The sequence below is a fragment of the Rattus norvegicus genome, chromosome 6, assembly GCF_036323735.1.
Source record: "Rattus norvegicus strain BN/NHsdMcwi chromosome 6, GRCr8, whole genome shotgun sequence".
NCBI lineage: Eukaryota > Metazoa > Chordata > Mammalia > Rodentia > Muridae > Rattus > Rattus norvegicus.
This window is the reverse complement of record NC_086024.1, coordinates 127,374,040-127,387,639: the sequence shown is the minus strand read 5'-3', so window position 1 is coordinate 127,387,639 and position 13,600 is coordinate 127,374,040. Positions and strand designations below refer to the sequence as shown.

General features: G+C 41.6%; 1 protein-coding gene across 1 annotated transcript in view; it reads right to left on the bottom strand.

The window, feature by feature from the left end:
• Golga5 (golgin A5) overlaps nucleotides 1–10,396 on the bottom strand; it is a 28,161-nt gene extending 17,765 nt beyond the window's left edge. The window contains exons 1-6 of the mRNA NM_001033065.2: nucleotides 10,178–10,396; nucleotides 7,176–7,746; nucleotides 4,787–5,011; nucleotides 3,588–3,807; nucleotides 2,836–2,959; nucleotides 584–787 (exon numbers count right to left, since the gene is read on the bottom strand). Coding sequence (NP_001028237.2) covers nucleotides 584–787; nucleotides 2,836–2,959; nucleotides 3,588–3,807; nucleotides 4,787–5,011; nucleotides 7,176–7,716 — 1,314 coding nt within the window. The 5' untranslated portion in view covers nucleotides 7,717–7,746; nucleotides 10,178–10,396. The remainder of the gene's footprint in view (nucleotides 1–583; nucleotides 788–2,835; nucleotides 2,960–3,587; nucleotides 3,808–4,786; nucleotides 5,012–7,175; nucleotides 7,747–10,177) is intronic.
• Between the last annotated feature and the right edge of the window lie 3,204 nt (nucleotides 10,397–13,600).

Genomic DNA, 13,600 nt, shown 5'->3' with positions numbered 1-13,600 from the left:
TAGATGATGGGATAATGGGAACAAGTACTTAGTAAGTGAAGACAGCGCAGTTCGAAGCATTCGGATACACTTGAGATTGAGACAAAACAGGGAATCGGTTCAAAGGAGGACTACAACAAAGCAAAACAAAACAAAAGCAAAGAAAAAAATCTAGTCTTCATTCTTCCACTACTGACCACCAAATGCTTTTGTGAGCTTAAGACACAGTCACAGTAGATGCAAACACACAAGAACAAAGAAGCGACTCGAACTGAAGCAAACAGACAGACCCCATGCAGACAGACAGACTAACCTAAACGCAAATAAAAGCACATATTTTCTCTCTGATGAAATGTTGAGGGGTCACACTGGTGACTACAGTTTTTACAGGAACCACCAAAGGAGCATCATATAGCTGCTTAGCAACAACACGTCATCAGAGATGAAGATCTTACCAAGCAAGCAGTGGTAAGATGTAGAGGATTTTTAGCCATTTCATCAGAGCTCAATATGCAGCAGGGCAGTGTAGCCAACACGTGCCCCAGTGTGTAGAGTGCTGGCATCTTCCAGCGAGGGGCACATCTGAGCATGTACTTATGCTTACTTGGAGTATCCTTGTAGCTTTTTGCTTGTAGTCAACTAACTCCTGCTTAGCAGACTCCAAGCTCGACCTGTGTAACTTGACTTGCTGCTGGAGGTCATCAACCTTCTTCCTCTCCTCAGAGTACTTTCTTTCTGCCAGGGTAACTGCTTCTGCCAAATTCTGACGTTCCACTTCCATTTTATTAAGGCGTGTAGCAAACTCACTCTGTGGTAAATTTTATATTATACATATTTTATCACTTAGCTTGAAATATACTTACGACCATGCATTCAGATATCTTAAGGGGATTTACTAATTCTGACTAAAAATGAGGAGAAAAAAATTAAAAAATATAAGGTTGTGGCTCCCTAGCACAGCAATACACTGAAGTCAACTAGGAGTTTGTTCAAGGCGCTTAGTGAAAAACAAACAACTTTGGTAGCAGGGATCTGTTTTCTAAGAAATATCACAGGTGAGCCAGGTATAGTGTTGCACACCTAACTTCAGTACTTTGGAGACTGAGGTGAATAGTTGGTTACCACACTGTGAAGCAGGTTAGTGAGGATCACAGTTTATTTTATCTTAATTCATATATTTTTGAGACAGAATCTCTCACTGAACCTAGAGCTCATCATGGCTAAACGAGCTGGCCAGAGAGCTCCAGGAAGCTCTCTGACTTCCGCTAACCCAGAGCTAAGGTCACAGATTTGTGCTAACATGTCTACCTTTTCACATGAATCCCAACTCACACAAATCTGATATTTCTTAGAAAACAGATCCCTGCCTTAATAGGATTTCCTTGTATGGACATACCACAACTTGTTTATCCTGGCAACAAATGCTATTTGTATTTCTAGCTTTGAGAACATGAGTATTGTTCTACACACAACCAACATGGGTTTTTATGTGAACATGGATCTTTAATCTCTGGGGCAGATACCTAAAGTACAACTGTTAGACCATATGAGAATTCTATGGCTCTGCGTGTAGCTTCTAGAAGAACTGCCTGTTCTTAGAAAAACTTCTGAATTATTTTTAAAACAACTTAGGAATGTGACTCTTGTTCATTTGTAAATTTTAAGGAATCTAAGTACAGAGCAAACATCCCTGAAGGAAGTTTCATTATCTGAGTGTATAAATTGCAGTGTGCTGTGAGTGTAGGCACATAATGTTTTAAAGACTCAGACAGAAGAGACGGTAAAATACCTTACTTATATTTTAAATATGAATCACATGCTGAAACACAGGTTGTTTGTCCCTTATCGAAAATCCCCTAGGACCAGAAAGAAGTACCTCAGGTTTTTTTTTTTAGAATGTTTAGACATAAAATGAGAGTTTTCACCCTTGGCTATCCATTGGTTTTACCCTTGAGTCTTGTAAAAATAAACCACTTAAACTGGGCATGCCTTGGACCCCAGCACTGGGAGGCAGGGGCAAGAATATCTGAGTTTGAGGTCAGCTTTAGGTCTACCTAATGAGTTCCAGCATAGCCAAGGCTGCATGGTGAGACCCTGTCTCTGAAACAAAAACAAAAACAAACACGAAGCAGCCCCCAAACACTAACACCTTCCTTGGATTCAGACAGGTAACTCTCAAGACTAAACTATACATAAAAACAGCTTTAAAAGTAGAGCTGTAAACCAGGCATGGTGGCACACACCTTTATGTTCAGCATAGGGAGGTGGATCTCTGAGTTTGAGGCCAGCCTGGTCTCAGAGCAAGTTCCAGAATAGCCACGGCTACAAAAAGAAATCCTGTCTCTAGAGACAAAAAACAAAAAAAAGAAAAACAAAACAAAACAAACAAAAAAAACCCAACCCCTCCAAAAATATTTCTCTTGAAATAAATGAATCAGGTTAAACTAGAACTATACAAGATTAAGTAAATAAAAATAAATAAGATGTCACAGACTAGCACTTACTGAAATAACAGCAATGACTTACAACCAAATTGATTGACAGATGTACAGCTCTGATGACTAGTAACCATTTTAACTTTCTTTCAAATAATAATTTAGAAAGGACTAAGGTAATTTTTTCAAACATGCAGGTTTATGTTTGACAAAACGCACAGAAAATTCTGCTGATGAATTGAGGTGCTATGAAGTGCAGAGGCATACCCCTGTCACGATGGACCAAGAGAACACACACAGTGTCCCCCTTCTGTTTTTTTTTTTTTTTCGGAGCTGAGGACCAAACCCAGGGCCTTGCGCTTGCTAGGCAAATGCTCTACCACTGAGCTAAATCCCCAACCCCCAGTGTCCCCCTTCTAACCTGCATTTGTTTGTAGCTCTCTTGCTCTCTCTTCAGAGTGGCATCCGCTTCATGCAGCCTCTCCTGAAGAGTTTGCAGAGCTTGATTTTGTAGACTACTACCTTCATTGTGATCCTGCATTATTCTAAAAAAAAAAAAAAAAAAAGGCAAAAAAGGCATCACGTGAAAGAACACATTTCCACAGGGAACAAGCAACCAGGTACCATAATTCATAGAGCATCTATAAATTAGTCAAACAAAGAGAGTCTAAGACTAATTCTTTTTTTTTGGAGCTGGGAACCGAACCCAGGGCCTTGTGCTTGCTAGGCAAGTGCTCTACCACTGAGCCAAATCCCCAACCCCCTAAAACTAATTCTTAACAGAATATTTTTAAGCCAAATATAAGTTCATACCATACATTAACAATGGATGGCACTATGCTTTTCAAATACTCTTGAATTTACAATTTGCTAACCATGTATCTGAAGGGTCAAAAAAAAGGAGACCATTTTAATCACTCACATTTCCACTCTATAAGAAATCATCCCTCGGGGTTGGGGATTTAGCTCAGTGGTAGAGCGCTTGCCTAGGAAGCGCAAGGCCCTGGGTTCGGTCCCCAGCTCCGGAAAAAAAGAACCAAAAAAAAAAAAAAAAAAATCATCCCTCCTGTAAACTTCTAAAAGGATGATTCTTCATCTTTTCATCTTGGCAAACAACATTATCATACTCACACACTCCAGCTAATACAATTCTGGCCTAGCAGGATTACCTACCGTGACTTTTCACTCTGTAAAGCTTCCAGTGCTTCTGTGCGGGAGCTCAGCACCTGGTCAGCCTCCTGCAGTCGCACTTTGAGGACAGCCAGCTGGGAGTCCTTTGCAGCCACTGCTTCAGTGAGATCATCGACTTGGGCTCGTAGTTCCCGAGTTATTCGATCACTCTTTGAATTGTCAACATTCCATTTTTCAACTCTTACTCTTGCCTTGTTTAATTCTATAAAAAATAAAAATGTCTTAAGTCAAGCCAAATAACACATCTTTTCATGGTATACATAGTGATGTATGTAGTCTGCCACCAAAAACAAATAAAACTTCCTACTGTTCAATTGGCTGTTCTCACTGGCCCCAGGAACCAGGATAAACATTTCCTGTCCCTTTTCCTCTCTCCTCAGTCACACATATTCACACCCCCTCTGTCAATACCACACCACGGACCCAAAGTTATTTTTTTTTAAGATTTATTTATTTAAATGTGTACAGGAGTCTATGTGCATGTATGTTTATTCAGCACATGCATGCCACATGCCCCCTAGAGGTCAGAAAAGGGTATCAGATCCCCTAGAACTAGAGTAATCAATGGTTTTGTCCCACCATGTGGGTGTTTAGAACAGAATTCAGCTCCTCAGGAAGAGCAGCCAATTTCTCTCTTAAATACTGAGCCATGTCTCCGATCCCAACTTTTTAAAAAATTAATCATGTCTGATGTATTAGAGGGTTTTCTACTTACAGATCATGTAACTGCACATTTCTGGAAGGCATTATTCACACTGGTTTCCTTGTTCACTTATGGTACCTGGAGCAGCAACACTGTGACCATGCCTACTAGTGTCTAGCACTTTACACACCTTAACTTTGATTCATGAAATAGTTCTTTAAAGTTCAGGATAAAAAAAATCAAATAATTAGAGGATTATTAATGTTTTCTACTGGTTCTTAAATTTAATAATTTATACACTGAATTCAGTACTTATCATGTTGAAACAGAAAGTCAAGACTGCTTTGAGTCTAAAGTTAGCCTAGACTACAGTGTTATACTCTATCATCATTATTATATTTTTTTAATTTCGTGGTTTCTTAAGAATTTAAACTAGCCAAGATTCTATTTTATGCTCATATAAGAACTGGTTCTATTTCTAAATTTAGACCCTACATTTCCAGAAAATAACATTTCACAAGCCCCATTAAGGTCCTACCTTCTTGAGTTTCTTTGGATCTCTGAAGCAATGAGGCCATTTCCTGATTTAAAGACTGGACTTCATTCCTGAGCAGCTGATTCTCCAGTCGGAGATTAGACAGCTCATGGGACATGCTTCCATCACTAGGTGCAGAGCTGTGCTCCACACTGGTAGCATTCGATACTGTGCTTTCCTCTGTGGATTTTTTATGACCTTCCGGCATAGAATCAGAGCTACTCACTTCTGTAAAACAAGAGTACACTTGTGTACAGTAACACAGTCACTATGCAAGCAACAGTCACTGGCTTCTGGTAAGTTGGCTGCTACAGTTTGGATCCCAATAACCTTCTAATGAAAATGTATTCTCACAAGAGTCTACAGACCTACAAAGACCCTCAATGTCTAGACACACTAGAAGAAAGAGGACAGAGTGTAAAACACTTCTGGGAAGAAGACAGATTTTTTTTTCCAAGACAGGCTTTTCTGTGTAACAGCCCTGGATGCCTGGAACTCACTTGGTAGACTAGGCTGACCTGGAACTCACAGAGATCCACCTGCCTCTGGCTGCCAGAGATAATTTAAACTTCTAGTTTCCTTGTCTCCAGAAAAAAAAGAAAAAGAAAAGAAAAAAGCAGGGTAGAAGTATCAGCATTGAAAAAATACTAAGACGTCACAACAGAACAGGTATGGGGGTCAAGCCAAGAAGACTAATTCAACAGGTCGCAGCAATTCCTTACATCCAAGCTGAATCCAAAATGTCTTGCCAAAGGATCCTACTCAGTTAAAAATCTATCTTGTTTTTAACTAAGTGTAGTGCAAATTCACATTTAACTTATTTTGTTTTTTAATGTGTATACGTATTTTGCCTATATGTATGTATGTGCACTTCATAAATACCCTGTGCCAAAGGAAACCAGAAGAGACTTGATCCCCTGGAACTGGGGCTGCAGACAGCTGTGAGCTGCCATGTGGGTGTTGTGAACAAAACCCAGGTCCTCTGTAAGAGCAGCCAATGCTCTGAAGCACTGAGCCATTTCTTTAGCTTCACAATTAACTTACTTTTTAAATTATATGGGCAGAAGGGGATTCTCCACAAGGTTGGATAAGTAAGTAATAACATGGTGCCTCAGTGCCTTTGGGAATCGAGTACATGCAAACTAGAAACACAAGAAGCCAGGTGTGGCGGTACACACTATAATCCCACCCCTTAGGAGGTTGACCTTGCGAGGTCAAGGCAGTCTGGGATAGAATATTTCTCAAAACTAATATCACAATGAGATCCAGGCCAGTAATAGTAATCCTAGCCCTTAGGAGTGCTATAGTTACAGAACTAGAACAATCACAAGTCCTAGATCTTGTCTCTAAATACCAATAAATAAGTAAAGAAAGACTTTTCCCCAAAAAAGTTAGGGTCCTCAAGATAAGAGATTCAGCAGACAGAGGCTCTTGCTGCCAAGCCTCACAACCTGAATTGAAATCTCAGAACCTACATGACAGAAGAACTCCCTCAAACCATCCTTTGATCCCTACATGCCTCTGTAGCACATGTGTACCCACACACCTCCAGGTATATTTTATTTATATATATATACAAACACACACACATATATATATGTGTATATATATGTATATATATGTGTACACACATATATATGTATACATATGTATATATATGTATATATATATATAGAGAGAGAGAGATCGATCTTCATTAGATCAAGAAAACAAAAAACATTGTTTTGTTTGTTTGTTTGTTTGTTTGTTTTGTTCCGGAGCTGAGGATCAAACCCAGGGCCTTGCAAGCGCTCTACCACTGAGCTAAATCCCCAACCCCACAAAAAAGGTTTTTTATTTGATCACAAAGTTATAAACTTAAAAAATCATAAAAGTATGAAAATCTCTTATTTGTAATTAAGAGAAAAATTTAATTCACCAGTCAAAAATCAAAATTAAATTTAGAATGTATTTACCACTGAAAGCATAACTTTAAAAAATCTGTTATTTAATAAATAAGCTTGTAAAAGAACTGTAGGGTAGTGTATAAAAATTATATTAAGATTTCAATTCTTTTTTGGAGTCAAACTAATTTTCTTTCTTTCTTTCTTTCTTTCTTTCTTTCTTTCTTTCTTTTTGTTTCATTTTGGTTTTTCAAGACAGTTTCTCTGTGTAGCTCTGGTTATCCTGAAACTCATTCTATAGATCAGGCTAGCCTTGAAACACTAAGACAGTATTGACTAGTGGTAGACAATGTTGTCCTTGTTTACACCACACACTGGCAAAGATCCTTCTCTTATACCTATAGGGAGAGATCCTGTAACAGTGAATGAAGAACACTATTCAAACATTTTAACTTAGGATGACACATCCAATCTACTTGATTCTGAAAGAAACAGGACTGATTAACTACCAGGACTTTGGCTCCCAGAATTTTCTTCAGTGGCCTTGATGGTGGTTACACTGGTGGTGACAGAACTGACAGCTGATGACTGAGAACTTGGGAGCACAGGTGCTTTGCCCTTCTCTTTCTTGATTTCCACTCTCCCAGTGGGCTCTTTCTGGGAACTGTTAAGAAAATCGAATAGCAGCTCATCATCAGGCTCTGACTTTTTCCTCCGAACAAAATGGGATGAAGGCCTAGGGACAGATGCATGTTCAGTGGGATGGGAGGCATCTCCGCCTGTCCTGGATCCGACTTTCACATTTGCTGTGCCAGCTATGATCGTGGCTTTCTGATGCCGGATGTTATCAGCAGCTGAGGAAATATAGTTAGCTTTCTGTCCAGTGTGGTAAGTTGAATCTGTGTTTTGCTGGTGAAGTTCAGGATAGTCAGTATTTTTGCTATAAAAGGTGTTGCTGGTACTCTCCTTTCTGAGAGCTGTTGCAGCCCCCTGATCCACTCGGTTTAAAAGATCTTCAGCCCTTCCAGCAAGATCGGCGAACCAAGACATGATGGTAGCAAAATAATTCTACTGATGAACCTGTTTAAAAAAACAAAGGACAGGATTTGATCACTGTAATCTGAAAAGTCCTGGGTTAAAATCCTTACCTGCTTCTTTCTAGCCAGACAACCTTGAACAAATTACTACTAGAGGCTGAGAAACCATGTGGAAGCTGAAAATGGAGAACAGCAAGTACACTTCCTTCTGGAATGCTTTTGTAAGTATTTTCTGGAATAGGTCTGTGCTGTGCAAACCCAAACTTCTGTGAACAAATTGACTACCATCTGAACTTTCCAAGTTCTTGTGGCTACAGGAGCTCGTCACACATGTAACTCAGAACAGTCTTATGATCAAATAGTGGGGGAAAGATTTTTTGAGAAGCTTGGCATACAGAAAACTTCTCTCCTAGCTTCCACTATTGTTATTACAACTACTACTGTTTCCCTTATTGTTTCAACAAAGGGCAAATCTTAACATAGCAAAAACATGTTACAGACTGTGCGGTACTCCAAAATTCACATACCAAATTCCAAACCCGAAGACCTCAGAACGTCACTTAATAGAAACAGGGTCTTTAAAGATATAATTTAAATTAAACTGACATCTGTATTAGAAGAGATATATACCCAAATGGTCATAAAGAGAGACCATGTAAGAACAGGAGAGAAGACAGCTATCTGTAAGCCAGAAGAAAATCCTCAGAAATCAGCTGGTGCACAGGCCCTAGCCCTGAAGCTTGACAATATGAATTCAATCCACAGAACGCACTGAGGAATGAGGCAGAAGTCTCAAGAAAGTTGTCCTCTGGCCACACATATTCCACATTTGCAAGTACACACACAACTAGTAAATAAAATGATGATGATGATGATGATGATATAAACAAATCAACCTAGGTAATACTTCACTGTGGACTTAGAACTGTGAGAAAAATCAATTTCTACTGATTTTCCTTCCGGCCTACGATACTTTTTCATGGATGTCATAACAAATTCATACAGGACTCAAATAGCAAAAAAAAAAAAAAAAAAAAAAAATTGCTTGGCAAAATTCAGCATAACTACATAAAAAGTCTCTGAAATTTGAACTTGGGAAAAGAAAAACAGAAAAACAAAACAAAAAACCCCACTTGATTATTACAGCTAAAGTGAAGCACTCCTATGATCTACTTATGCAGCATAGGTAGGTCAAAGTATATTTTCAGAAACCTAAATACTTAGTACCTACCATGTGCATGTTGAGCGAGTTCAATTTAAAAAAAAAATGGCTGTATAAACTATGTATTCAACCAACACATACACGCACCTTACAGGTTGCCACGTAAGTCAAGGCAATGAAGTAAAACAAGTAAGCTACAAAGTGGACAATGTTGGTTGAATATGGACAGCATTCCTTCAGCTTGGAACTGTTATGTAGCCAATGCTTAGGCTTTCTTCACTAAATTGACATCAGAGTTGTTCCTCCTTCCCATCCATGCTAGGTCTTTTGGCCCTTCTTTTGCCTTACACTGCTTCGGGTTGTTCTCACTGTTGTTTTAAAACTGTCTCTCTTGGCTGGAGAAAGGGGAGTGGGTGGGTAAACAATGCATTGGTTGCTCACTGATGAATTCCGAATCCAGCCCACACTGGCACTTCTGGAAACACTACTGAAGCAATTCATCCCTACGTCAGGTGTTGTGCAAACAGTATCACGAAATACATTCTCAGCTACAATATGTGGTAAATTGCAATGCCCTTTAGGAACTAACAAACATGCATATTGTTTAGAAAGATCCCAGAACTTAGATGGCACCTCAGACGCTGGAATCTAAGTCTAGAAGTCTAGTGGCAAACCCATCTTTTAACCTCTTCCTCTCCGCATCTAACCTCGTCCGGAATAAACTGTTTAAACACACTCTTTAGGAAACCCATTAGGTGTGTGTTTCAGTTTATGAGAAATCAAACGAAAACAGCAATGTAACATGCATTCTGACTTATAAAAGGCCATATAGGTGTAATGTAAAAAATGGTGATGAGCGAGAGAAAATTGGCTCTCCTAATAAAAAAGCCCAAAGACAATTAATGTCTTGCCTTCCATCTGAAAGTTAACGGGGCTTTAAAACACATCCTTCACATGGCGTGTAGACACTGAGCTGGGGCCTGAACTCATGTCTCAGTGACAGACTCCAAGAGGGGACTTCCCGTGGTGCAAAGCCACCGGGAGGTCAGATGTCAAACAGAGGCGGGGTCAGGGGTCAGCCGCCAGGCCGGGCGGTGTGACCACGGGTGCCCGGGAGGCGAGAACACACCGCACTGCGCCCCCGGAGCAGAGTCGGGGTGGAGGGCAGGTCAACCCCGGTGTCCAGAGCCTACGGGGCTGTGGCGTCCCCTTCGTTAGCCCTGAGCGAAGACGAGCTCGACAGCGCTCGGGAAAGGCGGAGACCGGGTCCCACAGGCCAAGCCGTCCCGCCCGCGGCCTAGTCGCGCCTCACCTGAGGACGCCGCGGCCTCGTCACCCACCCGGGCCGCCACAGCAGCCGGCTGCTCCCGGACCTGCCGGCTAGCTCTTCCGGGAGACGTGGAAGGGCGGCGAGGACCTCAAAACAGAGTGGCCGCTCAGCTGCCTGAGCGGCGGATAGCTGAGTGCCGCTGGCCGCCTAGCAGGTCACTCAGGCGGCGGCGCCGGCGGCCGCGGGGCCCTAGCGCCTGGCCACGCCCCACTTCCGTCGGCCGCGGACCCGGGCGCCCCGCCAGCGTGCGTGTGACGTAACACCGCCCGCACGCGGCTGCCACAACATTGCGGGGCACGCCTACAACGGGGGCATGGTCCTGTGAATGACATGGGAGGTCCAACCCAAACTGGGCGGGGCATGAGCCTCTGAGCTCCTCCTCCCTTTCAAAGTTGTCCTCCTGAGAATTTCGAGGTAGAGCATGCAACTGTAATCCCCAGGCCTGGGATGGTTCAGAAAATAAAGTAAATAGAATAAATAGCCAGGACAGACGGCCTGAGTTCATCCACAAAGCGTGCCCACAGAACACACACTCACATACACACTTTAACTAACAAAACAATTTAAAGGGATGGGGTGAAGAACTCGGGAAGGGGGGAACCAGAAAGGGGTGGTGGTGGTGATGTAACATTTGGAATGTAAATAAGTAAAATAATTTAATAAAAAAATAAACAAAACAAAAAGAACACAATTTAAAAAAGAAAACCGGACCCCTGATTTTGTGGAGCTTGCTTTCAAGCAAGAGAGATAGATTTTTGCCTAAACCAATGAAAGAACAATAGTTCAGACCATTTACCAAGGTTGTAAATCCAGAAAAACATGGAGAAGTGTTCAGAGGCACAAAAATAAATCAGGCTGTGAGGGTTCCTGGTAGAAAAGATATCCTGGACTGAGACCATTGTTCGATACTACTATAGTTATCTTTTGTGTACAGTTCACAGACTTTTTGAAATGGGTGTTTAAAAATAAAATCTGCGGGGCTGGGGATTTAGCTCAGTGGTAGAGCGCTTACCTAGGAAGCGCAAGGCCCTGGGTTCGGTCCCCAGCTCCGAAAAAAAAAAGAAAAAAGAAAAAAAAATAAAATCTGCATTCAATAATTCATCGAATGCCACATCTACTGGGTGAACAAGACCAGGCTAATTTGGCCCTCATGAAAAGCCTTTGATAAATTCTCAAGTAAGTGCTTTTGGGCATTGAGGAAACTAAGATTTAAAAAATGTTAAATAATCTTTCCAATATTATCTGCCCTTAAAAGAGGGGTCCATCTCACTCCAAAGTCTGTGCCCCTCCTAGACTCAATGTTTTATTGTCCCCACATTAAATATTGGGAATAATTACAAACCATTTTCTTCCTATTAAGTCGGGTTAATCCAGTCCAGTAATGAGAATAACTCACAGCAAAAGGAGAAAATCACTGTTGCTGTGGTCTTCGAGCCATTATTAAGTGGAGAACAGTTTTCAGGATCCCTGAGCTTCATTCTCACAATGCTTTAAGGAGTGCTCTTATTGTGTGGTAAGTGGTACCCCAGCTCTGACGAACCAGCTGTTCTTCCTGTTGCAGAGGTTGCCAGGTGACTGCTACACATCCCGAGATGGAGATATCTTTTCCAGCTCCACTGATGTCCATTTGATCATATGACCCACCTTTCACTGATGGAATGTATACAGGCCTCAATATATACAAGCCTAAACTTTCAGAGTCAGGCAATGATGTGTTTCCTCCAGCTCATTTTCTTCATGAGAGAGAGAGAGCAGATCCCAGCCAGGGTTATTCTGTCAGCTTGGGTCCTGAAAGGAAAACGAAGCATTCAATAGTTCACATCTAACATGTGGTCAGTGAGATCTAAGATTGGCTTTTCCACAGTCTTACTACTGAAACCTAATCTATCACTCTATCTCACAGATGAAGGCACACAGTGCTGTAAGAGACACTATGACTGTCTTAGGGTTTTACTGCTGTGAACAGACACCATGACCAAAGCAAGTCTCATAAGGACAACATTTATCTGGGGCTGGCTTACAGATTCAGAGGTTCAGTCCACTGTCATCAAGGCGGGAACATGGCAGCATCCAAGCAGGCATGGTGCAGGAGGAGCTGAGAGTTCTACATCTTCATCTGAAGGCTACTAGGAGAATCCTAGCTTCCAGGCAGCTAGGACAAGGTTCTTAAAGCCCACACCCACAGTGAAACACCTACACCAACAAGGCCACACCTACTCCAACAGGGCCACACCTTCTAGTAGTGCCACTCCCTGGGCTGAGCATATACAAACCATAACAATAACTAAGGCAAGTTATAAATTAAAACATTTAATTTGGGGATTCATCGTTCCAGAGGGTTGATAGACAGCATGGAGCCAGCCAGCCAGGCAAAACACTAGAACAGTAGCTAAGAGCTTACTTCTGGGGCTGGAGAGATAGCTCAGTGGTTAAGAGCACTGACTGCTCTTCCAGAGGTTCTCAGTTCAATTCCCAGCAACCACATGGTGGCACTCACAACCATATATAGTGGGATCTTGGCGCCCTCTTCTGGCATACTAGCATATATGCAGGTAGAAGACTGTACATGATAAATCTTTTTTTTTTTTTTTTAAAGGAGCTTCTGATTTGAAAGTTGGAGGCTCAGGGAGGGGCAGGGGCAGGGGCAGGGGCAGGAGCTTTGAAACCTAAAAGCCCACCCCAAGTGGCACACTTCCTTCCACAAGGCCACACCCCATAATCCTTCTCAAACAGTTTCACGAAACAAGAACCAAGCATTGAAAAAACATAGGAGCCTATAGAAGCCACTCTTATGCAAACCACCACACCATGTCACAGTGAAATTTAAACCTAAGTTAGCATGACCCAGAAGGAACATAAGAAGTTGATACAGAACCAAATCTTCCTCACCAAAAATATTGGCATACTGCCAAAAAGTATTTCGAGAATTGGACTGTAACTCAGTTGATAGTGTGCTGGAATAACAGGTTTGAACTCTGAGTTTGATCACCAACACTGCATAAATTGGGCCTGATGGTGCATGCTTATGACCCTAACACTTGGGAGACTGAGAAAGGAGGAAATTCACAGTCATGCTCAGCTACACCGTAAGTTCAAGGCCATCCTGGGATACAGGAGACTGACCTGTAAGCTGACACAAACTCTTTCCTCCCAAGTTGCCTCTGGTCAAAGTGCACAGAACCCCCAAATTGGATACAGTTCATAAAACATTGAGTCAAAATAAACTCTTCCTTTAAGTTGCTTCTGTATTTGGTCACAGCAAAGGAAAGAGAAATTAACGAAGATGTCCTCATGTATCCTAACATGTGTAATGGGAACCCTGAAAGGAGAGAGTGATGGAGAGGAAAATATTTGCAGAAAATAATAGCCCTAAACTCTCCAAATTTGATGAAAACATTGATCTAT